This window comes from Schistocerca gregaria, chromosome 7, assembly GCF_023897955.1.
Source record: "Schistocerca gregaria isolate iqSchGreg1 chromosome 7, iqSchGreg1.2, whole genome shotgun sequence".
Classification (NCBI taxonomy): domain Eukaryota; kingdom Metazoa; phylum Arthropoda; class Insecta; order Orthoptera; family Acrididae; genus Schistocerca; species Schistocerca gregaria.
In genome coordinates this window covers 194,046,988-194,070,714 of record NC_064926.1, presented here as the reverse complement: position 1 = coordinate 194,070,714, position 23,727 = coordinate 194,046,988, and the positions used below count along the sequence as shown (strand labels likewise).

At 39.9% G+C, this 23,727-nt stretch overlaps 1 protein-coding gene across 1 annotated transcript in view; it reads right to left on the bottom strand.

Annotated features, from left to right (window-relative positions):
• Positions 1-3,422: 3,422 nt before the first annotated feature.
• Positions 3,423-23,727, bottom strand: part of LOC126282047 (transmembrane protein 165) — a 37,435-nt gene continuing 17,130 nt past the window's right edge. The window contains exons 4-6 of the mRNA XM_049981466.1: positions 18,801-18,989; positions 18,614-18,719; positions 3,423-4,197 (exon numbers count right to left, since the gene is read on the bottom strand). Coding sequence (XP_049837423.1) covers positions 4,124-4,197; positions 18,614-18,719; positions 18,801-18,989 — 369 coding nt within the window. The 3' untranslated portion in view covers positions 3,423-4,123. The remainder of the gene's footprint in view (positions 4,198-18,613; positions 18,720-18,800; positions 18,990-23,727) is intronic.

Genomic DNA, 23,727 nt, shown 5'->3' with positions numbered 1-23,727 from the left:
GATGGTTTCTTGCACAATTTTGTCAGTTACTGTTATACACATATGCCAGATGCTGCTTGCACATACTTGATGGTTTCTTCTGTACGAATTTGCTCTGTTGTACAGTGAAGTCTTGTCCCAAAGCCATAGGTTCTTTGGCCACAGTGCTGATAGAATGGGTAGAATGATATGAGAGGTTTATCACTGTTCAAGATGCATCCAGTTGAAGCTTAATGTTCTGTGTCATCTTTTTTAGCAGCTTAAATTTCTTCATCTGACTATTCGCACACAGGATCTAAGTGATGCCCACTACTTAACACTAGAGCTCGAAAGGCTGTGAATAGTATCCTTAGTCAACGGTTGTAACCATAAATTGATACACGCAGCCATGGCATTGAATAAAAGAAAGCAAAGAGGGGCTCGAAATCTACAAACTACAGCCATCAGCATGGTTACCCTATGTTAAGAATGTCACTAACCAGACTGGTAAACACCTTCACCGGGTTGGTGTCCAGTCTCTCTTCAACAGCAGTTACTAGATCCAGGATGTGCTAGGCTCCACCAAGGGCAAGGAAGATGCTATGCACACTGCAAGTGAGTCCAAGATGGAATGAAAATGTGGAGAAATATACATCGGTAAGACCAGCAGGCCAGTAGCAAATGCATACAAGACAGAAAGAGTGCAGCAAGGAAATAAAATTTAATTAAATCTACATATTAGGCAAGCAGCTGGGAATGTTTAAATGTAAGATAAGAGAAGTCATTCAAAAACAAAAATACCCTAATAACATGAATAGAGGATGGACTCTGATTTGCCCCCATCCAACCTGCCAGCCATCAGAGCCCAACAGGCTGCACTAACACGTGACACGAGAACTACTGGCAAGCACCTGCTGCTGTGCAGTGAGCATACAGCAGGAGGAAAACGGGAGCCGGCACCTCATTCGCTGATGACAACAATCATGGCACACATTGCAAGAAGTGATAGAAAACAACACATCCCCATACCCTACACCTTGGTAATCTATTACAATAAAATTCACACTTCTCCCACTTCATGTGACCAAACATATTTTTTAAAATTATGATACAATGAAGAGGTGCTACACTAAAACAGCAACTCAAATGCTACATGATGGCTTTATGCTCCTGCATGCTTTAGCACAAGGGAATGAGTCTACAAGTAGGAAGTGACCGCAGTGCCACCATTCTTCAATTAAACATACTTGCAGAACCACAGCGGGAAGGAACGAAGGCAGAACAGCAATGGCGTAACATCAGTTTTATTGAAAATTAGCAACCTGCCACAGCCTCCCATGGCTAGCACTAAGTATGTACAAACAAATGATTTCTCTGGCATAGTGGTAATTTTGTTTAGGAGCCACTACATAGAGTTATTACTGAAATTTAGAGAACAACATCAGGTAATTGAATATCATCAGTTTCACCCAACTTAAACAATTTCATTAGTACATGCCAGAAAAGTTCTCAGGAGGCACGAATTTTACTGTTCCATATTTAATTGGCGTTTGGAGTGACATCTCACGGCAATGATGAGAGCTGTGAGCTACCATGTCACCTGGTCTGTCCACTTGCAGGGTCGTTTCAGAAAGAACTATTGCCACTTGCCAGCTGCCCAACTATACCGCCTGCACAGTGTGGTCCACCCAACTGCCACGGAGTCAGGCATGAGCTGCAGCCATTGTGAGGTCGCAAGACTTCAGCGCTAGCTGGGCTACATTTTGTGTGTGACCTTTTCCCGTATTGTCCTTCGTATCTCTTAAACATTAACTTCACATCAAAATATCTGTTCTTAACAGCCCAGTATCTAACACATCCTGCAGTGCAGATCATTTAGGAAGTCAGTGGTTGCTTACCTGGCCTCCTGGTAACAGTAACTCGGGCAGACCTCGTGTGTGCTTTCTGTGGCAACAAACCTTCCTCATGAATCAAAATCCCAACAGTAGTTCCTGAGATTAGCCCAAACAGACACAAATAGTGGCTGGGGACATTAATTTATATATGCCTAGAGTGTATCCACATTAACTATTTTATCATTAGTAGTTCAAAATCGCTTTAGTTCCTGCAGGTGAATGTTTACATTTTACTGACAACAACAATAAACCAGATAACGCCGATCGGCTTTTCAAAGTGCAATTTGTAACTGATTATTTTTCCAAAAGAAACCTTTAATCCAAGTCAAAACATCTCAGTTGATGATGGAATGATACCGTGACGTGGACAGTTAAATTTTAAAGTTTACAATCCGTCGAAAATTACACAATAACGCATACTATTTGGAATCCTCTGTGATTCAAATACAGGATACATTACCTCTTTCAAGATATATTCCGGCGCTGGAAAGACTTTAGCAAAAACAGTAATGGAACTACTGACATCATCTTATGGCAAGTGGCACAACCTCTACATGGATAATTATTATAACAGTGTAGAATTTGCAGAGAAGTTACTTGAAAGACCATGTACCTGCTTCTGAGCAAAACTTGGGGGTTGCCACTACGTCGCGCACCTCTCATGATCTGGCTGACAGACTTTCCACTCACATAAAGCAACACCACCTAATACTTATTTCCGAAACAAATAAATGAAAACGAAGGAACTGCCATGTATGTTCCAAAAACAAAAAAAGGAGAACAAACTTAATGTGCAAGTCTTGTGGAGTTGCATTACATCTTGGACACTGTTTTGCTGCATATCATATGAAAGAGAAATACTAAGTAACAAAGCCAGTGAAAATAAACAAATATATGAAACAAACAAATTTTGTATTTATTTGCGTATGTAAATCTTCGAAATTTTATGAAAGTAGGGGAACAGGGTTGTTTAGGAGCCACTACATAGTTATGACAAATTTAGAGAACTAATGTCAAGAATGGCCATCACCACGCCAAGTAATCTGAATTAGCACTGGCAGTGACAAGTGAATACATATGGACAAGACGTGCGGATGGCAAAGTGTTACGCACCATGCCTACTGTGTGTGAAGTACAGCATCGTTTAGGCAACTTTAATGCAAACATGCAAAGAATTTAGTTTCACTGGTGTCTCTTGTCCGATACATTCCTGTAGATAGAAGCAAATGTGAAGATAACTGTAGAAAAATAATTCTATTTGAAGTATTTTGAATGTCTTCTTATGCAGAAATTTACATACGCTACTCATCAGTTACACAGTTTACTTCAAAACTACATAGAATTACTTTCACATTTGCCATTTTTAGAATATCAGATCTATTTGTTAACTAAAAAGAGATTGATAAAAGAGTAGTAGATAATAAAACAACTGCCAACAGCAAGTAGTAACATTAGTAAGCAGGATGGAAGGAGGGGATTAGAATTCTTTTCATTTAGATGCCTGATCATTCAAAAAAGTAGATTCTATATTGGCCAAAAATAAATGCTAATTTCATCAAAAATACAAGATACATTTCCAGATATGTAATGATAAGTAAACTTTCTTATACAATGTTTATTAATCTTCAACACAGAGGAACATAAAACACACCTCTTGAAGGGCAACAAATAAATAAATACTTATTTGTTCAGATTCTATTAACACTAAGACTGTGTGAATATCACATAAAACATTTACTTTCATTTTAAAAACGATTTTGTACACGATACTCTAAACTACTAAAATAAATACACATATATAGTGAAGTAATTGTATGATTATGAAATGGCATGACAATGATTTAAAAACATTATCTGACAAAACCACATGAGAAAAACTTAGAAAAGGTCTCATTCTAAGAAATAATGTATTTGTTCACAGTCTGATTCTGCTCTGCCATTTCTGGGATATCAGATAACTAGCACAAATAGTGTGCTACGTCTTAAGCTTTCCGTACATGGTATTTATAAAAATAGCCTTAGTTATCAAAACTTAAAAAAGAAAGAAAAAAATAGTTTCTCCACCAGTATTTTGTAACAGATATAATATCACATTGAAACACGGACCTCTTTGAAAAAATGATTTCTCAGCTAATACTGCATACTGTTACTCTTACACTTACACACACACACACACACACACACACACACACACACACACACATTCTTCAACATGAGCCCTCAGTGCCTCCACCCTCACTTGTTACTTGGTGATTTACCATTTTTGGCTCTCACTGTGCATTTGGGTCGAAAAATAACGACAGGATTCCAAAGAACAGGAACACAACTCCACCGAGTAGGGTAACTGTAACAGAAAAATCATTAATAATTTCACATGAAATCTGCTAATTATGTAACAGATATGACACTCAGTCCTCAAATGACAAAGTACTCATCCCTGAACTTTCAACAAAATGTTCAACAGAACTGTGCATTCTTTGATACATTAATATTCATGCATATCATCAGAGTTGACTCATACAGGAGGCACGTGGATTGAGTATTCTTTGGTGTATGTGAGCAACTGCTGTTTGCTGACTTCCTTGAAATGAGTGGATGTATCAGGAAGACAAGGCTGAGTGTTCATGGTGTAAATGTGAAAATAAAAATAATTGTCTCAGTTTTCAACTCAATTAATTCCAAAATTTATCAGATGCTTTCACACAAATGATCTCTGCACGTAATTCAATCTCCTAAAGAAGAAAAATGAATCAGAAAGTGTGGGACTACATGCACCCCAGCCCCCCTCTTTCTTTGCCTAATCAGATACTGAAGTGGTGTGCTCCATTCTCGATGACCAAGCCAGACTTGTTCAAGTTCTGTCCAGAATATCATGACAGAAATCTAATACAACACAGGAAACTCCTATCATACTACATCTAATGGGAGAGCAGAATATTATTAGTGTTTACTGTAGGCATCACTGACTGGGTCCCACACGACACTGAAAAAAGCAAACTTCACTGGCAGCCTCTGTATTCAATAAATCTGCTTCCTACCCATTTGACATGGCAGAATTACCTGAACAAAAAATACTCCCACTAATTGGAGAATGGGTGGATTTTTCATCAGTGAGTCTTGAATACTTTACAAATGCAATAAAATGAAACGATACACAGATCCCCGACTTTCCAATAAATATAATGCTCAGTATACAGGAAATAATTTTGCTTTCTAGATAAATTAATTTCTTTATTCTCCAAACCTCTTACTTTTAATTTTTTTCAGTTGTAGGACGCAGTCATTCAATACACTTTAACCAGCAATTTTTTTATTTTCTGTATTTCACTCTCAAAGAGGAAAAGCCACTGCTTTGAATTGTTCCTTGGCTTCAGGTTGGGAATGAAGTTAGGTAACATGAACAATGATGTGGCACCATATAATTCATATGGATTACACATTAGCATGTGCACATACTGAAGGGAAATAACTCAACCCTACTGCTGTCAGTCAAATACGAGCAACTGTGACATCCATTTCATTAACAGGTCTCCTATGGACGAATGTTTGAACAGGATACTCATTCCACCTGTTTACACTCTGCAGTGCCAAGTGAATCTAAGTGACCATTTCTTCCCTTGTAATCTATACTGTATAGCCAGGAGGTACTAAAAGAGAAATATGAAGGTAAAATGTTGTACAATGATGTTTCTCAAATTTTGACTGATTTCCTTTACTACTTGCTCATTGTACAGAGTGAACAACAACGGAGATAGGGATATCACCCCATCCCACTCTTCTCAGCCACTACTTCCCTTTCATATCTTTTAACTCTTACAACTTCAGACACCATTAGGTACAAATTGTAGATAACCTTTGTAGTGCACTGCACCTCCCCTTGTTGCGACAAGAGCCTTGTGAGAGTAAGTCTATGTCAGACACAAGGTTATCATCACGAGTGCTCTAGGGAAGTGTGGCAGGACAGTTCTTAAACTCTATATACATAAAAGATACGACATAAGCAATCAGCAATTTGCAGCTGTTTGTTGATGATGCTCTGGTGTACGGGAAGATGTCGTCATTGAGTGTCTGCAGGAAGATACAAGATGACATGGAGAAAACTTCTAATTGGTTTGATGAATGACAGCTAGATTTAAATGTAGAAAAATGTACGTTACTGAAGATAAGTAGGAAAAACAAACATATAATATTCAGACAGAGTGTTAGTATGTCCTGACTCTCACAACCATTTAAATATCTGGGCATAATGTTGCAATGAATGGGAATGAGCATGTGAAGACTGTTGTAGGGAAGTGAATGGTCTACGTCTGTCGCAATACCTTCTCTCCATCCATAAAATTCTCCTGCTATGCAATTCCAAATTCCTGGAAACCTTAACACACAATGCAACTCTTGCCCTCCAGAAATTAGCGTAAATTCACACCACCAACTCAAAAAACTCTCCACCCTGCTCACTTCCTAATCCCGCTTTGAAGTACCACTTTCCACCACCCCAGCAACAACTTTCAAACCTCCACCACATCCCCTCATAGCTGATAAACCCTGTCTCGCAGACCTACGACATTTACCCATTTGTCAAAACTCCCTCCCACCACCGCACAGAATCCAGAACCTTAACAGACCTGAAACACACTAACCTTTCCTCCAGAAGCCTTAGCCCAATTCTCACCTTTTGCCCCACTTCCAAATTCAATCATGCATGACTTGTTAAAAATCTTCTCTCCTTCTCCCAGTCCCTACATACAGACGAAACATTTTCACCACCAACCCTACCAATCAGACCCAACCAAAGACCAATGTTGAATCCTGCCTGACTCCGTTCACTTCTCCATCCAACCGTGATCCACTCCCACTGCCCCCAAATTACCCCATTAACGTTCCAGAATTTCTTAACCTCGAACCTTACCTCAGCAAAAAGAACTGCAATCCTCCATCAAAAAGCTGATCCTGACCTTATGATCTTACCTGCAAACAAAACGGCTCCACCACTGTTGTTTTGAACTGCAAGGATTACCTGGTAGGACTCTGCCAGCTGTCAGATGCATCCATCTACAAACCTTGCCAGTGACTCCATTTCAGAAATTCAGCAGGATCTCCAGTCTCTCCTGAAACCATTAGGCTGGTCGCAGAGCATATCCCCGGAGTCCATCTCTCTGCTCACCCCTACCACTCCTACCTTCAACACGCTTCCTTAAGTCCATAAACACAACCACCCAGAATGCCCCATTGTTGCCTGTTACTGTGCCCCCACTGAGAGGATCTCTGCTCTCATAGACAAACACCTTCAGCCTATTACCAGGAACCTACCCTCCTATGTAAAAGATACCAACCATTTCCTCCACTGAATATCACTGTTCCTGACCCTTTACCACAATGTGCCCTGCTCGTCACTACTGATGCCTCCTCCCTTTGCACTAACATCCGCAATGTCCATGACCTTGCAGCTGTTGAACACTACCTTTCCCAACGCCCAATGGATTCCAAACCAACAGCATCATTCCTAGTCGCCGTGACCAATTATATCCTCACCCACAATTACTTCTCCTTTGAAGGTATTACCTACAAACAAATCCAGGGTGTGGCTATAGTCACCCACTTGGCATCATCCTATGCCAGCCTCTTCATGGGCCATCTAAGGGAATTCTTTCTGAACACCCAGAATCCTAAACACCTCACCTGGCTCAGATTCACCGAAGACATCTTTGCGATCTGGATTGAGGGTGAAGACACCCTATCCACATTCCTCCAAAATCTCAACAGCTTCTCCCGCATTTGTCTCTCCTAGTCCTATTCAACCCAACAAACCACCTTACTAGATGTTGTTGACCTCCACCTCTAAGATGGCTACATCAGTACCTCTGTCCATATCAAACCTGCTAACCACATGCAATACCACCACTCTGACAGCTGCCACCTGTTCCAAGCCAAGAAGTCTCTTCCATACAGTCTAGTCATCCATGGTCGTCACATCTGCAGTGACGAGCCCTCCCTCTCGATATATACCAAACGTCTCATTGAGGCCTTCACAGGCCATGATTATCCTCCCAACCTTGTACAAAAACAAATCTCCAGTGCCTTATCTTTCCAGTCTGCCACAACCTTCCGAAGCCTAACTGTCTGACCACAAAGGAGCATTCCCTTCGTAACTCAGTAACAACCATGATGGAGCAACTGAATTACATCCTCTGCCATGGTTTTGACTAACTATTGTCATGCCCTGAAGTGACAAATGTTCTGCCCACTATCCTACCCGCCCCTCCCACAGTGATATCCTTCCACCCACCGAACCTGCACAATATACTTGTCCATCCCTACACAACCTGTGCTTCCAATCCCTTACCTCATGACTCATATCCTCCTAACAGACCTAGATGCAAGACCTGTCTCTTATGTCCTCCCACCATCACCTACTCCAGCCCCACCACGAACATCACCTGTGAAACCAGTCACGTAATCTACAAGCTAAGCTGCCACCACTATGCTGCATTCTATGTGGGCTTGACAACCAACAAGCTGTCTGTCCACATGAATGGCCACTAACAAACTGTGGCCAAGAAACAAGTGGACCACCATGTTGCTGAGCACACTGCAGAATACAACATCTTTCATTTCAACAACTGTTTCACAGCCTGTGTCATACGGACCCTTCCCACCAACACCAGCTTTTCTCACTTGTGCAGGTGGGAACTCTCCCTATGGTCCCGTAATCCTCCTCGCCTCAATATTTGTTAGTCATTTTTCTCACCCATCCAGTCCCTTGCCGGTTCCCATTTCAGCACTACGCAGCTCTCATTCCACCAATGCACCAAGTATTTTTACTTCTCTTGCTGACTTGCTAAGATCAAATACCGCACACAGAAGGTTCTGCATTCAAATAAAAATACAAGTAGCTGGTACTGGCAACATGTCACCATGGGAAATCAACATAATGGAATGGGGTGAAATGAAAGAAATGTAAGCAGCAGAAGATAAAGCAAGTTAATTTAACATGGTGTCCAACAAAACCCTACGGGCAAAGACAGCAGAGTCTAAGTTGCACTGCCATTGCTAGCCTACACAGTTCATATAAAAAGGAAATCGCATAAAATAAAGTTATTTTACTTCGTCCTTAATTATACATGTACCTTATAGAACAAAGTGGTCTTTTTTATTGCCTGGTACTGGACCACGATATTGTGGTATCTCTGCTGGCACCTAGAGAATATTGTATGAGACATTGGGCCGATTTCGTGTGCACCAACATCAACTCAGTCAAGATATAAAAATTAATATACAGTGCTGCAAGAAATCTACAGCTCATAGAGCTGCAAGAAGATATAACTGCAACCATGGTAAAACTGGTCTCATTCATCCATAATACATTTCATGAAAAAGTCCCATGTGACTGTGACTGTACTACAATAATGCCATCGAAAGATATCTACATTACTACTGACTAATCCACTTTGTGATTCATTGTTCACAGTCCCAGCTGTGGGTTACCTATCTGAACGCTTCCAGAGGCAACAAAAATTTGGTTTCCAATATCTCACATAATTACTGACCGAATTTAAAAAAATTAAAATTCTGTCATAATATAATCATTAAGAGGTAGAAATATATGTTAAAGGTTTACTACAGCAAGACATTACAGTTAGAAACTGTGTACATATCTTGAGACAGCTTAGTTCACATCACCCAAGTTACTGTGATTATATTCATCCAATATTTGAGAATGAGTCTTCCAACAAACCTTGAACATAATTTCAGACCTTTATGCAACTTCTTCCAAAAAGAGATCCCGACAAAAAGCTTGCCATTCACTATATACTTGGCTGGAAAGTATTATTTCACAGAAAAAGACCTGCAGGGGTCACTGGTTAGTTTGCAGTCCTTGGGAAACTGAAAACAGTTGGCATATACACTACAGGGTAAGTAACCTAACATTACCACTGGAAACACCTCCCAAACCACAACAAACACTGAACAACGAATGCCACAGACTGAAAGTGAGGAGAGGGGCTGGTGGAATTGGTTAATACATACCACTGAGAAATGTACGGAAGTATTATTTTTGACACATACTTACATTTTAAAAAAATGGAAACATGTTGTTATTTTTAGCACAACTGAAAACAGAAACAAATACTTAATCAACGCCATTTGTTGCACCGTAAAATGTTAAGTACGCCCAGCGTAATTTGTAATGTAAAGTTGGCGCTTGAAACTTCAGACGTTCAGTCGTGTGTTGTTACAAACGAGATCTGTAGGGGTATGTTTACGAAGACTACAAGGTTTAAGAGTTTGGCTGTCTCAGTGACCGTATGTAGCGCTTGCTGAATTAGTCCTTGCACTCAGAATAACTGTAGTACACTGTGTTACCAGACGTCTGTGATAGCGTACTGTACACAAGTAAGAACAGAAGTACGCACAGTAGGAACGTCAGAAGGTCGTAAGTACAACAGTGTGTACAGTGTTGTCAAGTACTGTAAAAATGGTCTATTCTAAAGAAAGAGATGATACTCATCTATGGCAGCTGCAGCCTACAGGTTGTATGTAGAAAGGTACCTGGACAGCGACCATCCAACGTGCTGCAGAATTGAAAATGTATACAAAGAATTGTATACAACAGGTATGGTCGTAAGACACAAATGGGTCCATAACAAACCCATTACAGGATAAGCAGGTGCAGTTGGTATGTTAGCTGCTACTGCCGTAAACCCATAAGAGTTCATGTGACATCCTAGAAGCAGTGCAGTGAGTCAATGTAGTGTAATGAGCATACTTCTTCACAAATTTCACCTGTATATGTTGCTGCATCAGCAATTACATGGAGATGACTGTAATAATCAAGTGAATTTCTGTCAATGTGCATTAACAGAGAATGCATTGCCGTTCTACCTGTTTACCGATGAAGCAGGTTTCACAAACCACGGTGCAGTAAATTTACGAAACATACATTAATGGTCCATAGACAATCTTCACTGGCTTCGACAGGTAGAGTGACAGTGACCGTGGAATGTAAATGTATGGTGCAGAGTAATTGGCGACCAACTCATTGGTTCTCACTTCACTGAAGGCACCCAAACAGCTGCAAAATACATCGAGTTTCTACAAAATGATCTGCCAAGATTGCTAGAAAATGTCCCGCTGGAAACGCCTAGATGTATGTGGTATCAACATGATGGTGTTCCTGAACATTCTGCAATGAACACTAGGCTGACCCTTGACAGAATGTTAGACAGGCATTTCATAGGACATGGCGGACGCATAAATTGGCCAATGCGTTCTCCTGACTTCTTTCTGTGGGGTAAGTTAAGGGAGAATGTGTACTGTAAAGTGCCTACAACCCCAGGTATATGAAACATTGTATTGAGGCAGCCTGTGGCAACATTACACCAGATGTACTGCATTGTGTGAGACATTCATTACATGGTTGATTGCAACAGTGTGCAGCAAATGATGGGCACCACTTTGGACATTTATTGGCCTGAAATGTCAGGACACACTTTTACATTCTGTAATTGGAAACAAAAACAAATTTGTAAGTTTAACTACATTCTCATGTTAATGTACATTTTCTTCTAATAAATCAGTGCCGTGCAGTATTCTTCAGAGAAAAAGAGTAGCAAAAATGTCAGCATGTGGATGTAATGTGCTGCTCATTTCTCTTCTGTACTTTTGTTACATCACTGTTCTTTTTGTATACTAATTAATTCGGTTCTCTCCAATACACACAACTGAACTTTTGAGGAGTTACTCAAGTGTCAACTTTATGTTACAATTTACTCTGCATGTAATTAACGTTTTACAATGTAAGAAATGGTATTCATTAAGTATTTGTTTCTATTTTCAGTTGTGCTAAAAATAACAGGCTTCCATTTAAAAAAAAAAAAAAGTATGTGTTGAAAATCATACTTCCATGCATTTCTCAATGGTTTGTATTAACCAATTACACCAGCCCCTCTCCTCACTTTCAGTATGCGGGATTGGTTATTCAGTGTTTGTTGTGGTTTGGGAAGTGTTTCCAGTGGTAATGGTAGGTGACTCACCCAATTTATGTGGGGTCATTCTGGTGTTATACAATGTGTTAATGAGTTAAACAAGTACTGTACTTCCCCAACAGAATGTTTTGGTATCTTATTAGTATGTCAAAAAACAAAAGCAAGTAATAAATGCAGAAAAGAATAATTACACCTGATTATCCCCATCAACCCTTAGAAGTACTTGCTGGGGTATTTGTGATGGTTTGTCAAAAGAAAAAGAGGGTGTGAAATACATGTGCTGGACAAAAATATGCAACTATCATGAGAACCGCATGATTTAACATAAAAGAAAATGCTAGCCAACTCATATTCGACCACAAATGACACCTGACCAATGTCCTGAATGTGTTGCAAATGTCAACCATAGAGTAGTGTCATCGTGAGTGCATCATGTCAGAGTTAAGTGAATTTGAAAGTGGGCAAATTGTTGGTGCCCATGGGTGGGTGCTTCTGTAACCAAGGTAGCAAAGGTGTTTGGTATTTGAAGAGGAACCATATCAAAGATTTATACCACATACAGTGAAAGCAGAAAATCGTCATCCTCTTAGGTCACAACATGATTGAAAGTGCATGTTGGGTGATTGTAACAGATGGTCACTGGAGATGACTGAAGAAAAATATGGGGTCAACAGCTGCAAAAGCCACTGCAGAACTGTATGTCACACTCACAAAACCTGTCAGCATCAAACCAAAACAAAAGGAGCTCCATCAGCAGTGAATTGCAGGGCAAGCTGAAATTCCAGAACAATCCATCACTGGTGCAAATGCCTGTAACGGGAAAACATGGCGCCAAAGCCATAAAACCTGGACTGTGGAACAACTGAAGAATGTCAGTTGCTCAGATGCAAGTTGTTTCACACTGTTTCCAACTTCTGTACAAGTTTAAGTCCTAAGAGTGAAACACGATGGGAGTTCAGTGACGATTTGAGCTGTCATACTGTGTCCCATGATTACTCTGCAAGATTGCATTACTGCCAAGGATTATGTGGTCATTTTAGCTGATCAAGTGCATCCCTTGGTTCAATGTTTCTTCCCCAACAATGATGTTGCATTCCAACATGACACGGCACCTGTCCACACTGCTCGCAGGACAGGTTTTGCGGGCATAAGGATGAGGTGTTGCATCTCTCCTGACCACCACGATTACCAGAACTGACTGTTATTGAGCATTTAAGGTCTACTTTGGAGAGCAGGGTGTATGACAGCTAGCCACATCCATCATCATTATCTGAACATGACGCTACTACACAGGAAGAATGATGTAAGATTACCTTGAAAACCATACAGAACCTGTACTTATCCATTCCGAGATGACTAGAAGCTGTTTTGAATGCAAACAGTTTTCCTGCACTGTATCAGGTGTGGTAATGTGTTGTGTTGCTGGTGTTTCGATGTTTGTTCACCTCCTGTATGTTGTTGCCTTGTATGATGTATTTACGAAATAAATGTGATGAACACTATCAGCAGCGATCAAAAGAGCATGACTGATTATTACTTCGCAAAGGCTGGAAAACCATACGCTACACTATCAGATAATGTCAGTCAGCCAGTAATTTCTTAATTTATTCCACAATCAGTTTCAAAGCACAAAAGTCTCATCGTCAGGTGCCTTCCAAATAATTATGTAATCGTGCTGTCCAGGCGGGTTCTGTGGTTCCTACTCCTTCGCGACCATGCGTTTGTTTGCCATGGGTCTGACTCCCATGACTGACAGGCCCGACCACCATATACTTTGAAAATTGGTCATGGAATAAATTAAGAAATTACTGGCAACTGAAGCAGATTTTTATCATTCACTTTATCAAATATTTTGTTTCTAAGTAGGTTTCCACAGGGTTGTTTGTATCTATTTTCAAGTATCTGCCAAATCAGTTCTTTCAGTACCTCTGTGACAATCTCCCACGAGTCAAACAAACTTGTTTATTATGAGACTAGATTGTTCTCAAGGACAAGAAAGACTGTTTATATCAGTTTCATGAGACCGTGAACAATTTATCACACTCATCTGCTGATTTTATGCTGCATGTTTGAAGACAAAGAATAAATCGAATGACTACAACTTATACCTCAAAGTAACTGCACTTTCACAACAAGAGAAAGTAAGACAAGCAGTTATTGTAGGCTGAACTGTGTAAAGGGAGAGAAGAAGCATTTCAAAAGAAAAGTAACTGATATATGGCAGTATAATGTTAAAGTTTCAGTCACTGTGTGAAATTGCTGATAGTTAAATGTATTAGGAAATGGGAAACAACATATACTGAACCATATACAATTGCTTGCATGCCTCATGCTGGAGCATAATTGGCATGTTACTCAACTATATGATGCATAAACGAATTATATGCTCACAAGATTTATAGAATTTTTACAGCTAGACAGAGAGCATGAAAATGAACAAGCAATCAGAAGAAATGATTTGATGTATATACATGCAAACTTAATTTGTGTTTTTTAATTAGTTATCAGAGAAATATGGGTTTATATGCTATGCTTATGTTTGCATGCGTTAACATTCACTGAAACCCAAACCGTAAAAGATGCTGCATTCGTGCAAGGTACTTACAAATGTATATAAAAGATACAATTCACTGTGTTTAAAGTATGTGATTAGCTGAGAGTTCTATTTACAAATAATGTGAAATGTAGTTAATGGTATGAAGAGACTTAGTATTGATGATTTAAAGCCTAACAGTTTGTACATGAATTCGTTAAAGTCAGTGACAGCACTTTAATAATATTTACTTTCAAATATTATTCAGTAGTTAATATTGGTTAATGCAGTGAAATCCACTATTTGCAATACAAGAGTGCTTACTATGGAACTTTCAGCATCCAGTTGTTGTCGCAATGCGAGCACCATGTTAAAGTTAACTAATGTGAGTTTGAGATGGTAATAAAAACTGTGACAGGTACTTTTCTTAAAGAGCAACAACAGATAGAACAAGTGGATGCTGATGTACTCAAGCACAATCTTATGATTGGTGGGATGTTCAAATGTAAGAAATGGCGATATATTGAGCTGTATGGTGCAGAACAAAGTGCATACTGCGAGTGACTGTTGCAAACCTAACACTGGGACATTATACACTTTTTGTTGAGCATGGATTAGCAACTCCAGCTGTCCATAATGCATTATGGATGCACAAGTTCAATCATGTGATGTACGGAGCCTACCAATAGTTGATGTCAAAAGAACAAGTGACTGAAGCAGTCCAAACTGTTTCAGACATGGAAATGCAAGATGATTCAGAAGTTTCACGCTAGATAGTGGGAACTTCTGTTTGCGTTACTGAAGTGTGTTTAATGAACTATATGATGTAATGTACTATGCTTTGCACACAAAATGTGATGAATAATGGATTCTCTCACAGAGAAATGATTAACTTGCGACATTAGAGTCTAATTTATGTAAAATGTTTTTTAATAATAATAATAATAACTGAACTAAAACTAATAAAAAAATTGTCTTGGATCGTGTACAAGCTAAAAAATGCATTCAGCTTGCTATCCCTTTCAGGAAGCAGATTAACATCAAATTTATGTAGAATATTTATACAACTGCACAACAGTTACATGTTCTCAATTCTGATGAGGCAGACCCAAGAATGAAGGCTGGCTGGAAGACATCAACCATCATATCTTGCACATTACTCAAAAAATTTTAGTAAAATCAAACAATGGAAAATCCACAATGTAATAACGACACTATTATGAAAAGGACAGAATGCTACTCACCATATAGCAGAAATGTTGAGTTGCGGTTAGGCACAACAAAAATACTTCTGATTTTTACACACACACACACACACACACACACACACACACACACACCATTACTGGCCTCGGCAGCCAGTTCTCTCTCTCTCTCTCTCTCTCTCTCTCTCTCTCTCTCTCTCTCTCTCTCTCTCTCTCTCTGTGTGTGTGTGTGTGTGTGTGTGTGTGTGTGTGTGTGTGTGTTGTCTAATTCGGAAGAAGGCTTTTTGGATGAATTGTTGTGTCTGTCTGTGACTCAACATTTCCAATATACAGTGAGTAGCAATCTATCATTTTCAAGGCACTGCAGAATTATTGCAATTCTTTTTAAGTCAATACTATACTGCTCAGGGTTTTCCTGGGAGATCTCCCCTCTGAATTTATCAGCAGTGAATGATGGGATGATGACAATGATGATGATGGAGGTCTCCCTAAAAACTCACCATAAATTTAAAAAAAGAAATTACATCTGGCAATAGCATGGACAGCAGCTATGGGGAGTGCTGCCAACCACAGACTACACAATTTCTGCCTTGTACTGATGGGGACATTCTGCACTCCATCAGACAGTCAGCCATTGGCACATATAGCATGACATGTCTGAAAGCAAAAAGCCTGCAACATGAAGCAAGCATTAAGATCTGTGGAATGTTTTTGTAGCATTCCCTGGGTGGTCTGATTATTCTGGAAAGGCACATTGGATCAATATAAGTATGCTTCTATCCTCGAGGACCATGTCCACCTCTACATACAGTTTGTTTTTGCTTGGCACAGTGGCATCTATCAGCACAACTACTCAAAGTGTCACACAACTCACAGTGTACATGCATGGTTGGAAGAGCACTGGGATAAGTTTGCCATACTCTCCCGGACACCAAGCTCCCAATCGAAAATCTGTGGGATCATCTCAATCAGGTTGTGTGCGCCATGGATCCTGAACCAAGAAACCTAGCACAGCTAGCCACAGCAGTGGAGTCAGCATGGCTCCACATTCCTTGAGTTAGATTCCAGCACCACACTAATCCCACAGTGGTCTGCCCTATAAAAGATAGTTATTCAATGCTTTCGACAGGTTGTCACATTAATGTGACTGGACAGTGTACTTGTTCTCCTGTCTCAAGTTACAATTGCTGACCCTGAAAGTTGCTCACACCATGACTATCATTATCACTGAAACTACTTAAACACCGAAGTATGGTAAGAACTGGTAGTAATGTTTTTAACATGAGCCGTTTTCTTAGTTATGCCACCTGGATGAATCCAAAAGCAGTGCTCACCAATGGAATAAATAATTTATGAAACGTTGATTGAACGCAGTAAGTAATTAAACCTGGTAACTTTTTATCACTTTTGTCGCCATTAATTTGTGACCACCAGCTTTTTAGGACCTGCAGGTTAGTTATGACTGGCTATCCCAACATATTTGAAGCACCTGATGGGGTTGTTGTGCAACATGTGAATATAAGAATGAGGTTGATAGTAGACACAGCTTCCGCATTATGTTCATCTTACTTAATATGATGAAGTATGAATCTTCATGGCTGCAAGAGTGTGCATTTGGGTGTCTGTGTGGTTGTGTGTGTGAATGTGTGCATTTTTTGCTAGGGAAAGCTTGAAAGCTATGGAAAATTCTGTTTCTCTTTACGTGTGTGTGTGTGTGTGTGTGTGTGTGTGTGTGTGTGTGTGTGTGTGTGTGTGTGTGTGTGTGTGTGGAGGGGGGGGGGGGGGGGCAGCACTCCACTCATTGGTTCACTGTAGGTGATTGATTGTCTTTTTCTTATTTTACATATTGCTCCATTCGGAAATTTCCATTATTATTTAATTTGTTGATCATGATACTTAACAGGAGTATATATTCTACATATATCTATATATCTGCTTTATACATTCTACTTTTACATACTAATTGTCCAAGCACAGTATTTAATACATTTTTGAGTACATGTCATAGATGTAGACCTCAGGAATAACAAGAGACTTAGAAGATAGACTGTTTGGCCTACCTGCCAGCGTCATATTTACATTCTGTAACAGTAACGTCCAATATGACCAGGAAATGTCACATTTTACCATTTGAGAGCTGTATGCATGATGACCTTTGCACAGCGAGTTAGAGCATATGTTATATCCTACCACAATCACGTACACTTGGTTACAAATATCCACAGTTCTGTGTTTTCTAGACCAATATCGATCTTGACATCATAGCCAATCTACTACAATGGACACGTGTGTCATTTGATACAGAGGTACATAATATACTGTAAAAGTAAACTTGCGTTTATACTGTTGTAAAGGAACATTTTGGAGGAGAGGGGAGGGGGGGGGGGGGGGATTGTAGACAAAACAAAGTAAGAGGGAAGCTGTGGGGAGAATAACGATGTAGATTAATGGATTGATGTGGGAGACAATCATCCTGGCTTCAGTCTCCACTTGCCTCTGCACCCATCACCTCCATTGGGTTTGCCTCGCCTTCCCTCCCTGTTCCTCTCATCCTCTCCATTCAACATAACCCTCATCCTAGTCAGGCAACAACAGTACATGCTTAAGTGTACTTTTGTTGGTCAGCTCTGAGGAGAAGCCTAGCAACAATTTCCATCTCATTTATGAGCCTATCAATTACTCAACTGCTCGATGATACAATGAGTGGTTGCCTTTACCCCCTCCATTATTCGTATTTCATTCACGACTTTCCAGCAGGTTATGGAACTACATTTGCAAGGCGCAAGCTAAAATAACACAAATGCACACATTCCACTCTCTTGGGTGAAACTTCAATGGTGTAAAAGTTTAAAACTGTAAGTATCAAACCACTTTCCTGATAATTAACAGCAACCCAGCTCAAGCATTAATGTTTTCCCAATAATAGGGCTCATTACGTTATGTGGTAGGTAAAAAATAGGTGGATAAATTTTCACAATATTACATATTTACTACCACTACTTATACACCTGCACACAAATTATTAATGAAACTTCATACCTGTCCTCACAGAAATCTTCTGTGCAATCATTCTTCCACCAAGAACAGCCAATCCTGTACAAATTGCGTGACCAAAAATTCCACCAATTGTTACACCAACTACATCCTATAACAAATAAAGATATAAATTAGATTAAAAAATTCTACATCATTCAGTCACACATGAGAACATGACATCAGAACATACTTCTCTTGCAGCAAGGATGATAGTGGTCAACTGGGAACGATCGCCCCATTCTGCGACGAATGTGAGTGTGAAAGACTGCAGAAAAATCCGTGAAATGAAATGCAGAACACTTCTGCCTGGTTTGGCTGACTTTCTTATAACTCCTGATTCAGGATCCTGAACAAGTGACGCAGCTGCTTCTTTCTCATACTTGAACATACAAAAGGGGTCATGTAACATCAATTCAACAATTTTATTATAGCAGTCAAGATTTTTCAAAAAAATGTTAACAGTATTAGATTTTAATAATCATTACTATGTGTCATAATATACTTAAACATCAAATGGTACATGAAAGTAAACAACACAAGCAGAAATGAAATTTTAGGTTCATCCAGATTCAATAGATCAAATAATAAGTTGTATCATTCATCTTTGTTGTGAGATTAAACAGCAATTACAATCAACTACATGTAGAAAAACTTCTTCCCTTTAACTGGATTCAGACACAGGCATGGATAAGTTATGTAACAGATATATTTTTTGAATTTAGGGTTATTTGTTAACAAACACAAGAGGGTTACAGGAAAGGAGGCCAATCAGCCTGCAATTAGCAAATCCCCAAGTATCATGAAAAACACAGTAGGCAAGATGAGACGGACCAATGATTAACAAATGTGAAAGTGAAGTGATGTTACTTAGTAAAACTTGTGTATTGAGCAGGCCTTCAGTATCCTTGAACCAGTATTGATCTGCACATAAGGACTTCACACAGGTGACACTGAAAACATCCCTGGGAATTTTCTTTTCTTCATGGAAGGTAAGAATCCTCAACCTCATATGTGACATCCAACAAGCGACAAAAGATAAGATACGGCCCAGCGCAGCACTTTGGGAACTTCTGTAGTCCCACTTTCTGCAGTGGCTTAAAAATCCATACAAATCTCCTGGGCTGTATCCCACTGGCAGGTGCTTAGCATTATAGCCCTTTCAGTCCTTTTACAGAAAATCCAAACACAGTACACGAGACAGTTCTCTTGCTTCTTCACTCCTGGTGATGAGATTTTTAACATAGTCACCCAGCTGAAACAGTAACAGTACATACATTGTAATTTTCACCTCATGGCCATGGAGCAGAAAGAATAGTGTGATGCCTGTAGTGTACTGCTTCACTGTGTTGTATGCGAATGTCACAGTGGTCAGTACTGTATCCTAGCCTCTCTGTTCGACATCAACGTATATTAAGAGCATATCTGCCAATATCTTATTAAAGCATTCTTTGAGGTCATAGGCAGTTGTTATCTTGTGACAAAAGTCTCAAATGGATAACTTTTCTGTAGTCAGAGATTGTTACAGGGTTAACTCCTTGCTCCAAATGTCGTCTTCTACAAGGAACCTTGCTGTTTACAGAGCTTCAGCAATCAGCACATCTGTTGTGATAGTGTAATGAGTGAGGTAGCCAGTGGAAATCAGCATCAATTACCATTTGTCGACTTTGGGAACCTCCCCCAGAGGTCGACTGCAATATGGTGGAATGGCACCTGCTGCAGACGGAATTAGTATCAGATCCCCAAAGATAATTTTGGCACGTGCTCTACTGCCGGCATTACTTACAGTGGCTCACATAGTGTAAAATACTGGCAGAGATCTGCATCTGATTCCGTTTAAAATCTTCATGAATCTGAGGTGACCAGATGTTGGAGTGCCATGGAAATACTTTAGGAAAGCTGGCAGTAGATGAGCTGGGATGATGTGCAATCATTTACACTCCATTGGATCATAGGTCCTCTTATACAATGTTTGGTTTAATAATTGGAATTATTCTCTGTTCAGTTTCCCTTCAAGGCTTCTATGATTTTTACCAATCTGGATCTTCCCTCTGTTCAGCAGCAATGTGATGTAATGTAGAAACGATTGAGATTTCATTCACACTGTTGTGTTCCACCAAAGAATTTCCCAAAAGGCAGCTGGCATCATATGTTTGCATCCACTTTTGTATACTACTGTGACGTAGTTGTCCTGAAGCCTCAGTACCAATATCACTTGCTGACTGATGGATCCTTTAGGCTAGTAAGACAGCACAGAGAACAACAGCTTGTCAATTGTGAATGGTTTGACAAATAAATCTGGCCAGAACTTTATGATAACCCAAACAATTGCATAGCACTTTTTCTCAGTTGCAGAGTAGTTCATCTTGAAATTTGAGAGTGTTCTGGAAGCATGAGCTATCACTTTCTTGAATTTACACTAAAACTGCACACTAACCTCACAACCGTTACTGTTAAAATGAAGTTCTGTCTCAGCATTCTTGTCACAAATGTCTGAGACTGGAGAAGCTGCTAGCATATACTTATGGACAAAGAACGATTTTTCTTGCACCTCTTTCAAGCAAAATTTGGCAACAGTAGTTCTTGCCTTGATACAGAAGTCCTTTACAAATTGGTGTCAGTGAGAGCACATTATGAGAAAACTGCACACATCAAGAATGTGTTGATGAGTCGGAAAATCTGTGACTACTTTCATTTTCTCTGATAGTTACAATTCCATTCCTCTTTGCTAGCTGCCCAAAGAATTTTACTTTGTGATTGGCGAAGAGGCACTATTTCAGATTCAGGCAGAGTCCTGCAGTCTGAAGGCACTTCAACACAGCTGTCAGGTGGCTTAGATGTTCTTCAAATGTCTTTAAAAAATGACAATAGCATCCAGATAGCAAAGACACGTAGTTAACTTGAAGTGTTGAAGCAAGTTCCTCATCATACATGCATACGTAACTGGAGCATTAAATATTCCAAGCGGCATAACTTTGAGCTAATGGAGGCCATCAGAAGTTATGGAGGCAGCCTTTTCCCAGTCAGCCTGGTCAATCCCAACTTGTCAGTGGTCCAGCTCCAAGCCCATCATTGAGAAATACCTTGCTCCTCAAGCAGTCTATGGTGCCATCAGTGTGCAGCAATGAGTAACCATCCATTTTTGCGATTCTGTTCAGCACTCGGCAGTCAACACAAAAGTGCCATGTATGTTCCTTCTTCACAAGAAGACATTCCACTCTGAATGTTCAATGATGTCATCTTGCAGCATATTCTCACTTCTTCCTGAATTATGCATTGTTCAATACAAGTGCTGGCTAACTGGTGGATGATCCCCACTGTTGGTACATTGTTTTACTATAGGAAGCATGGTTTGTCTTTTCTCCACTCCGGATTTGAAAGTACCAGAAAATTGGCAGAGAATGGCTAGCACTTGCTGATACTGTTCCTACATCAGGCCAGCTCCTATTGGCAGTTCCAAAGTAGCTTCCTCCGTTGTGCTTTCTGTAGTGGTATGGTACATGGTTCTCTGTTAATGGTATCAAGCTGTCCTTGCTGGACTGTTTTGGTTGTTTCAATGCACATGTCTTTCAGAATGCTTTGTGTCTGCTCATGACAATTAGTTATTCAATCTTTTCCTTGACAACCAGTGATGTTTATGATCATCAATGGTACGTACATATATCTGTAAGCCCATGTAGCTTTTTGCAATTGATCACCTCTATCACTAGGATTTCAGAACTGTACAGAAGCAAGTTATCCTTACAACTCTTTCTCTGCTCCCGAAATTATCCCAGCCTAAAAGTACGGTAATCTACAGTTCCCCACACCCTCTGCCCAACAGTTTGCACTTCCTCTGTCGTATCATCTCCCAGTCTCTGTATGCCACCCTCTGCCAATCCACCTACCTGCCTTTCCCCTTCCTCACTACTCCCCATTTTCACTCCCCATTCCCCCTTCCCTCCCACACCTACCTTGCTACCCCACAGCTTTCTGAAGCTGCGCCTGTTGACTTTCTAGCTCCTGCACAACCCACCAGACAGCACTCTTCACTGCCCTCATCCGTACCCTGCTATCCCTTTCCTGCCCCCTCCACATTGCTGCTTCCATTCTATGTGACAGTTGCATTCTGGTCTGAGATGCTGTAGATGGTGGCTATTGGGCCTATCTGCAACTTTATGGTGAGTAACAATTTATCTTTCCCTTATATTGTAATTATTAAGTAACAAATATTTGCTGGTGGTCAGATCTGAACCTACAAATCACAGCATGCCAGCCAGAGACTAACCACTACTCCGCAATAGTTGGGCAATAGTTCCATGAGGCAACTACAAGTTATCTTAAGGTGAGGTTATTTGGAGTTGAAGTGGCTCATCAATTTATACAACGGTTCAATAGAAAAGTGCACGTGCCCTGTTGCAGGATTACAACATCACAGCAAAAGATGTTGATATTGTGAGTAATATAAAATCTATGTTTAGCACTAGCTACCAATGCCAGAGTCTCATTAAGCAGTGAAAGGTGGTCCATGTGGGAAAGATAACTGTGTTATCACTGAAGCCTCCTACTAAACAACTACATGGATAAAATTATATCAAAAGCAGAATGAATTTTCACTCTGCAGAAGAGAGTGTATTGTTTTGTAACTTCCTGGCACATTAATACTGTGTGCCAGTCCAGGACTCTAACCTGTGGCAATGCCTAGGTCTCAAGTTCGAGTCACGGTACAGTCAGGTTTTAAAACCTTCCAGGAAGTTTCACATTAAAAGCAGTCCACCATTACAAAATCACGACTCGGGGAAGTCCCAATATTAACGGCTATAGAAATGCGTAATATACATCATTTTGTAGTAATAAACTAGGGATCACATAGTAAATCTGATAAAGTAAGGTCATTTATGAAAGTGTACAAAGAGCAATTCAAAGTCAAAACTGTACAAGTTGGGCTCTCTATAGATAGTGGATGCAACAGAAGCAGTCTACAACAGGATTGGATACAGTATTTGAAATACTCAACATTAAACATTTTGATCTGCAATGCATGTGGAAACAGAGTCAGGCGAAAAATACTGTACATCAGTTATTAGTGTGATAACGTTGATAATTCTGTGTACCTCTCGATTTGTCATCGACAAATAAGT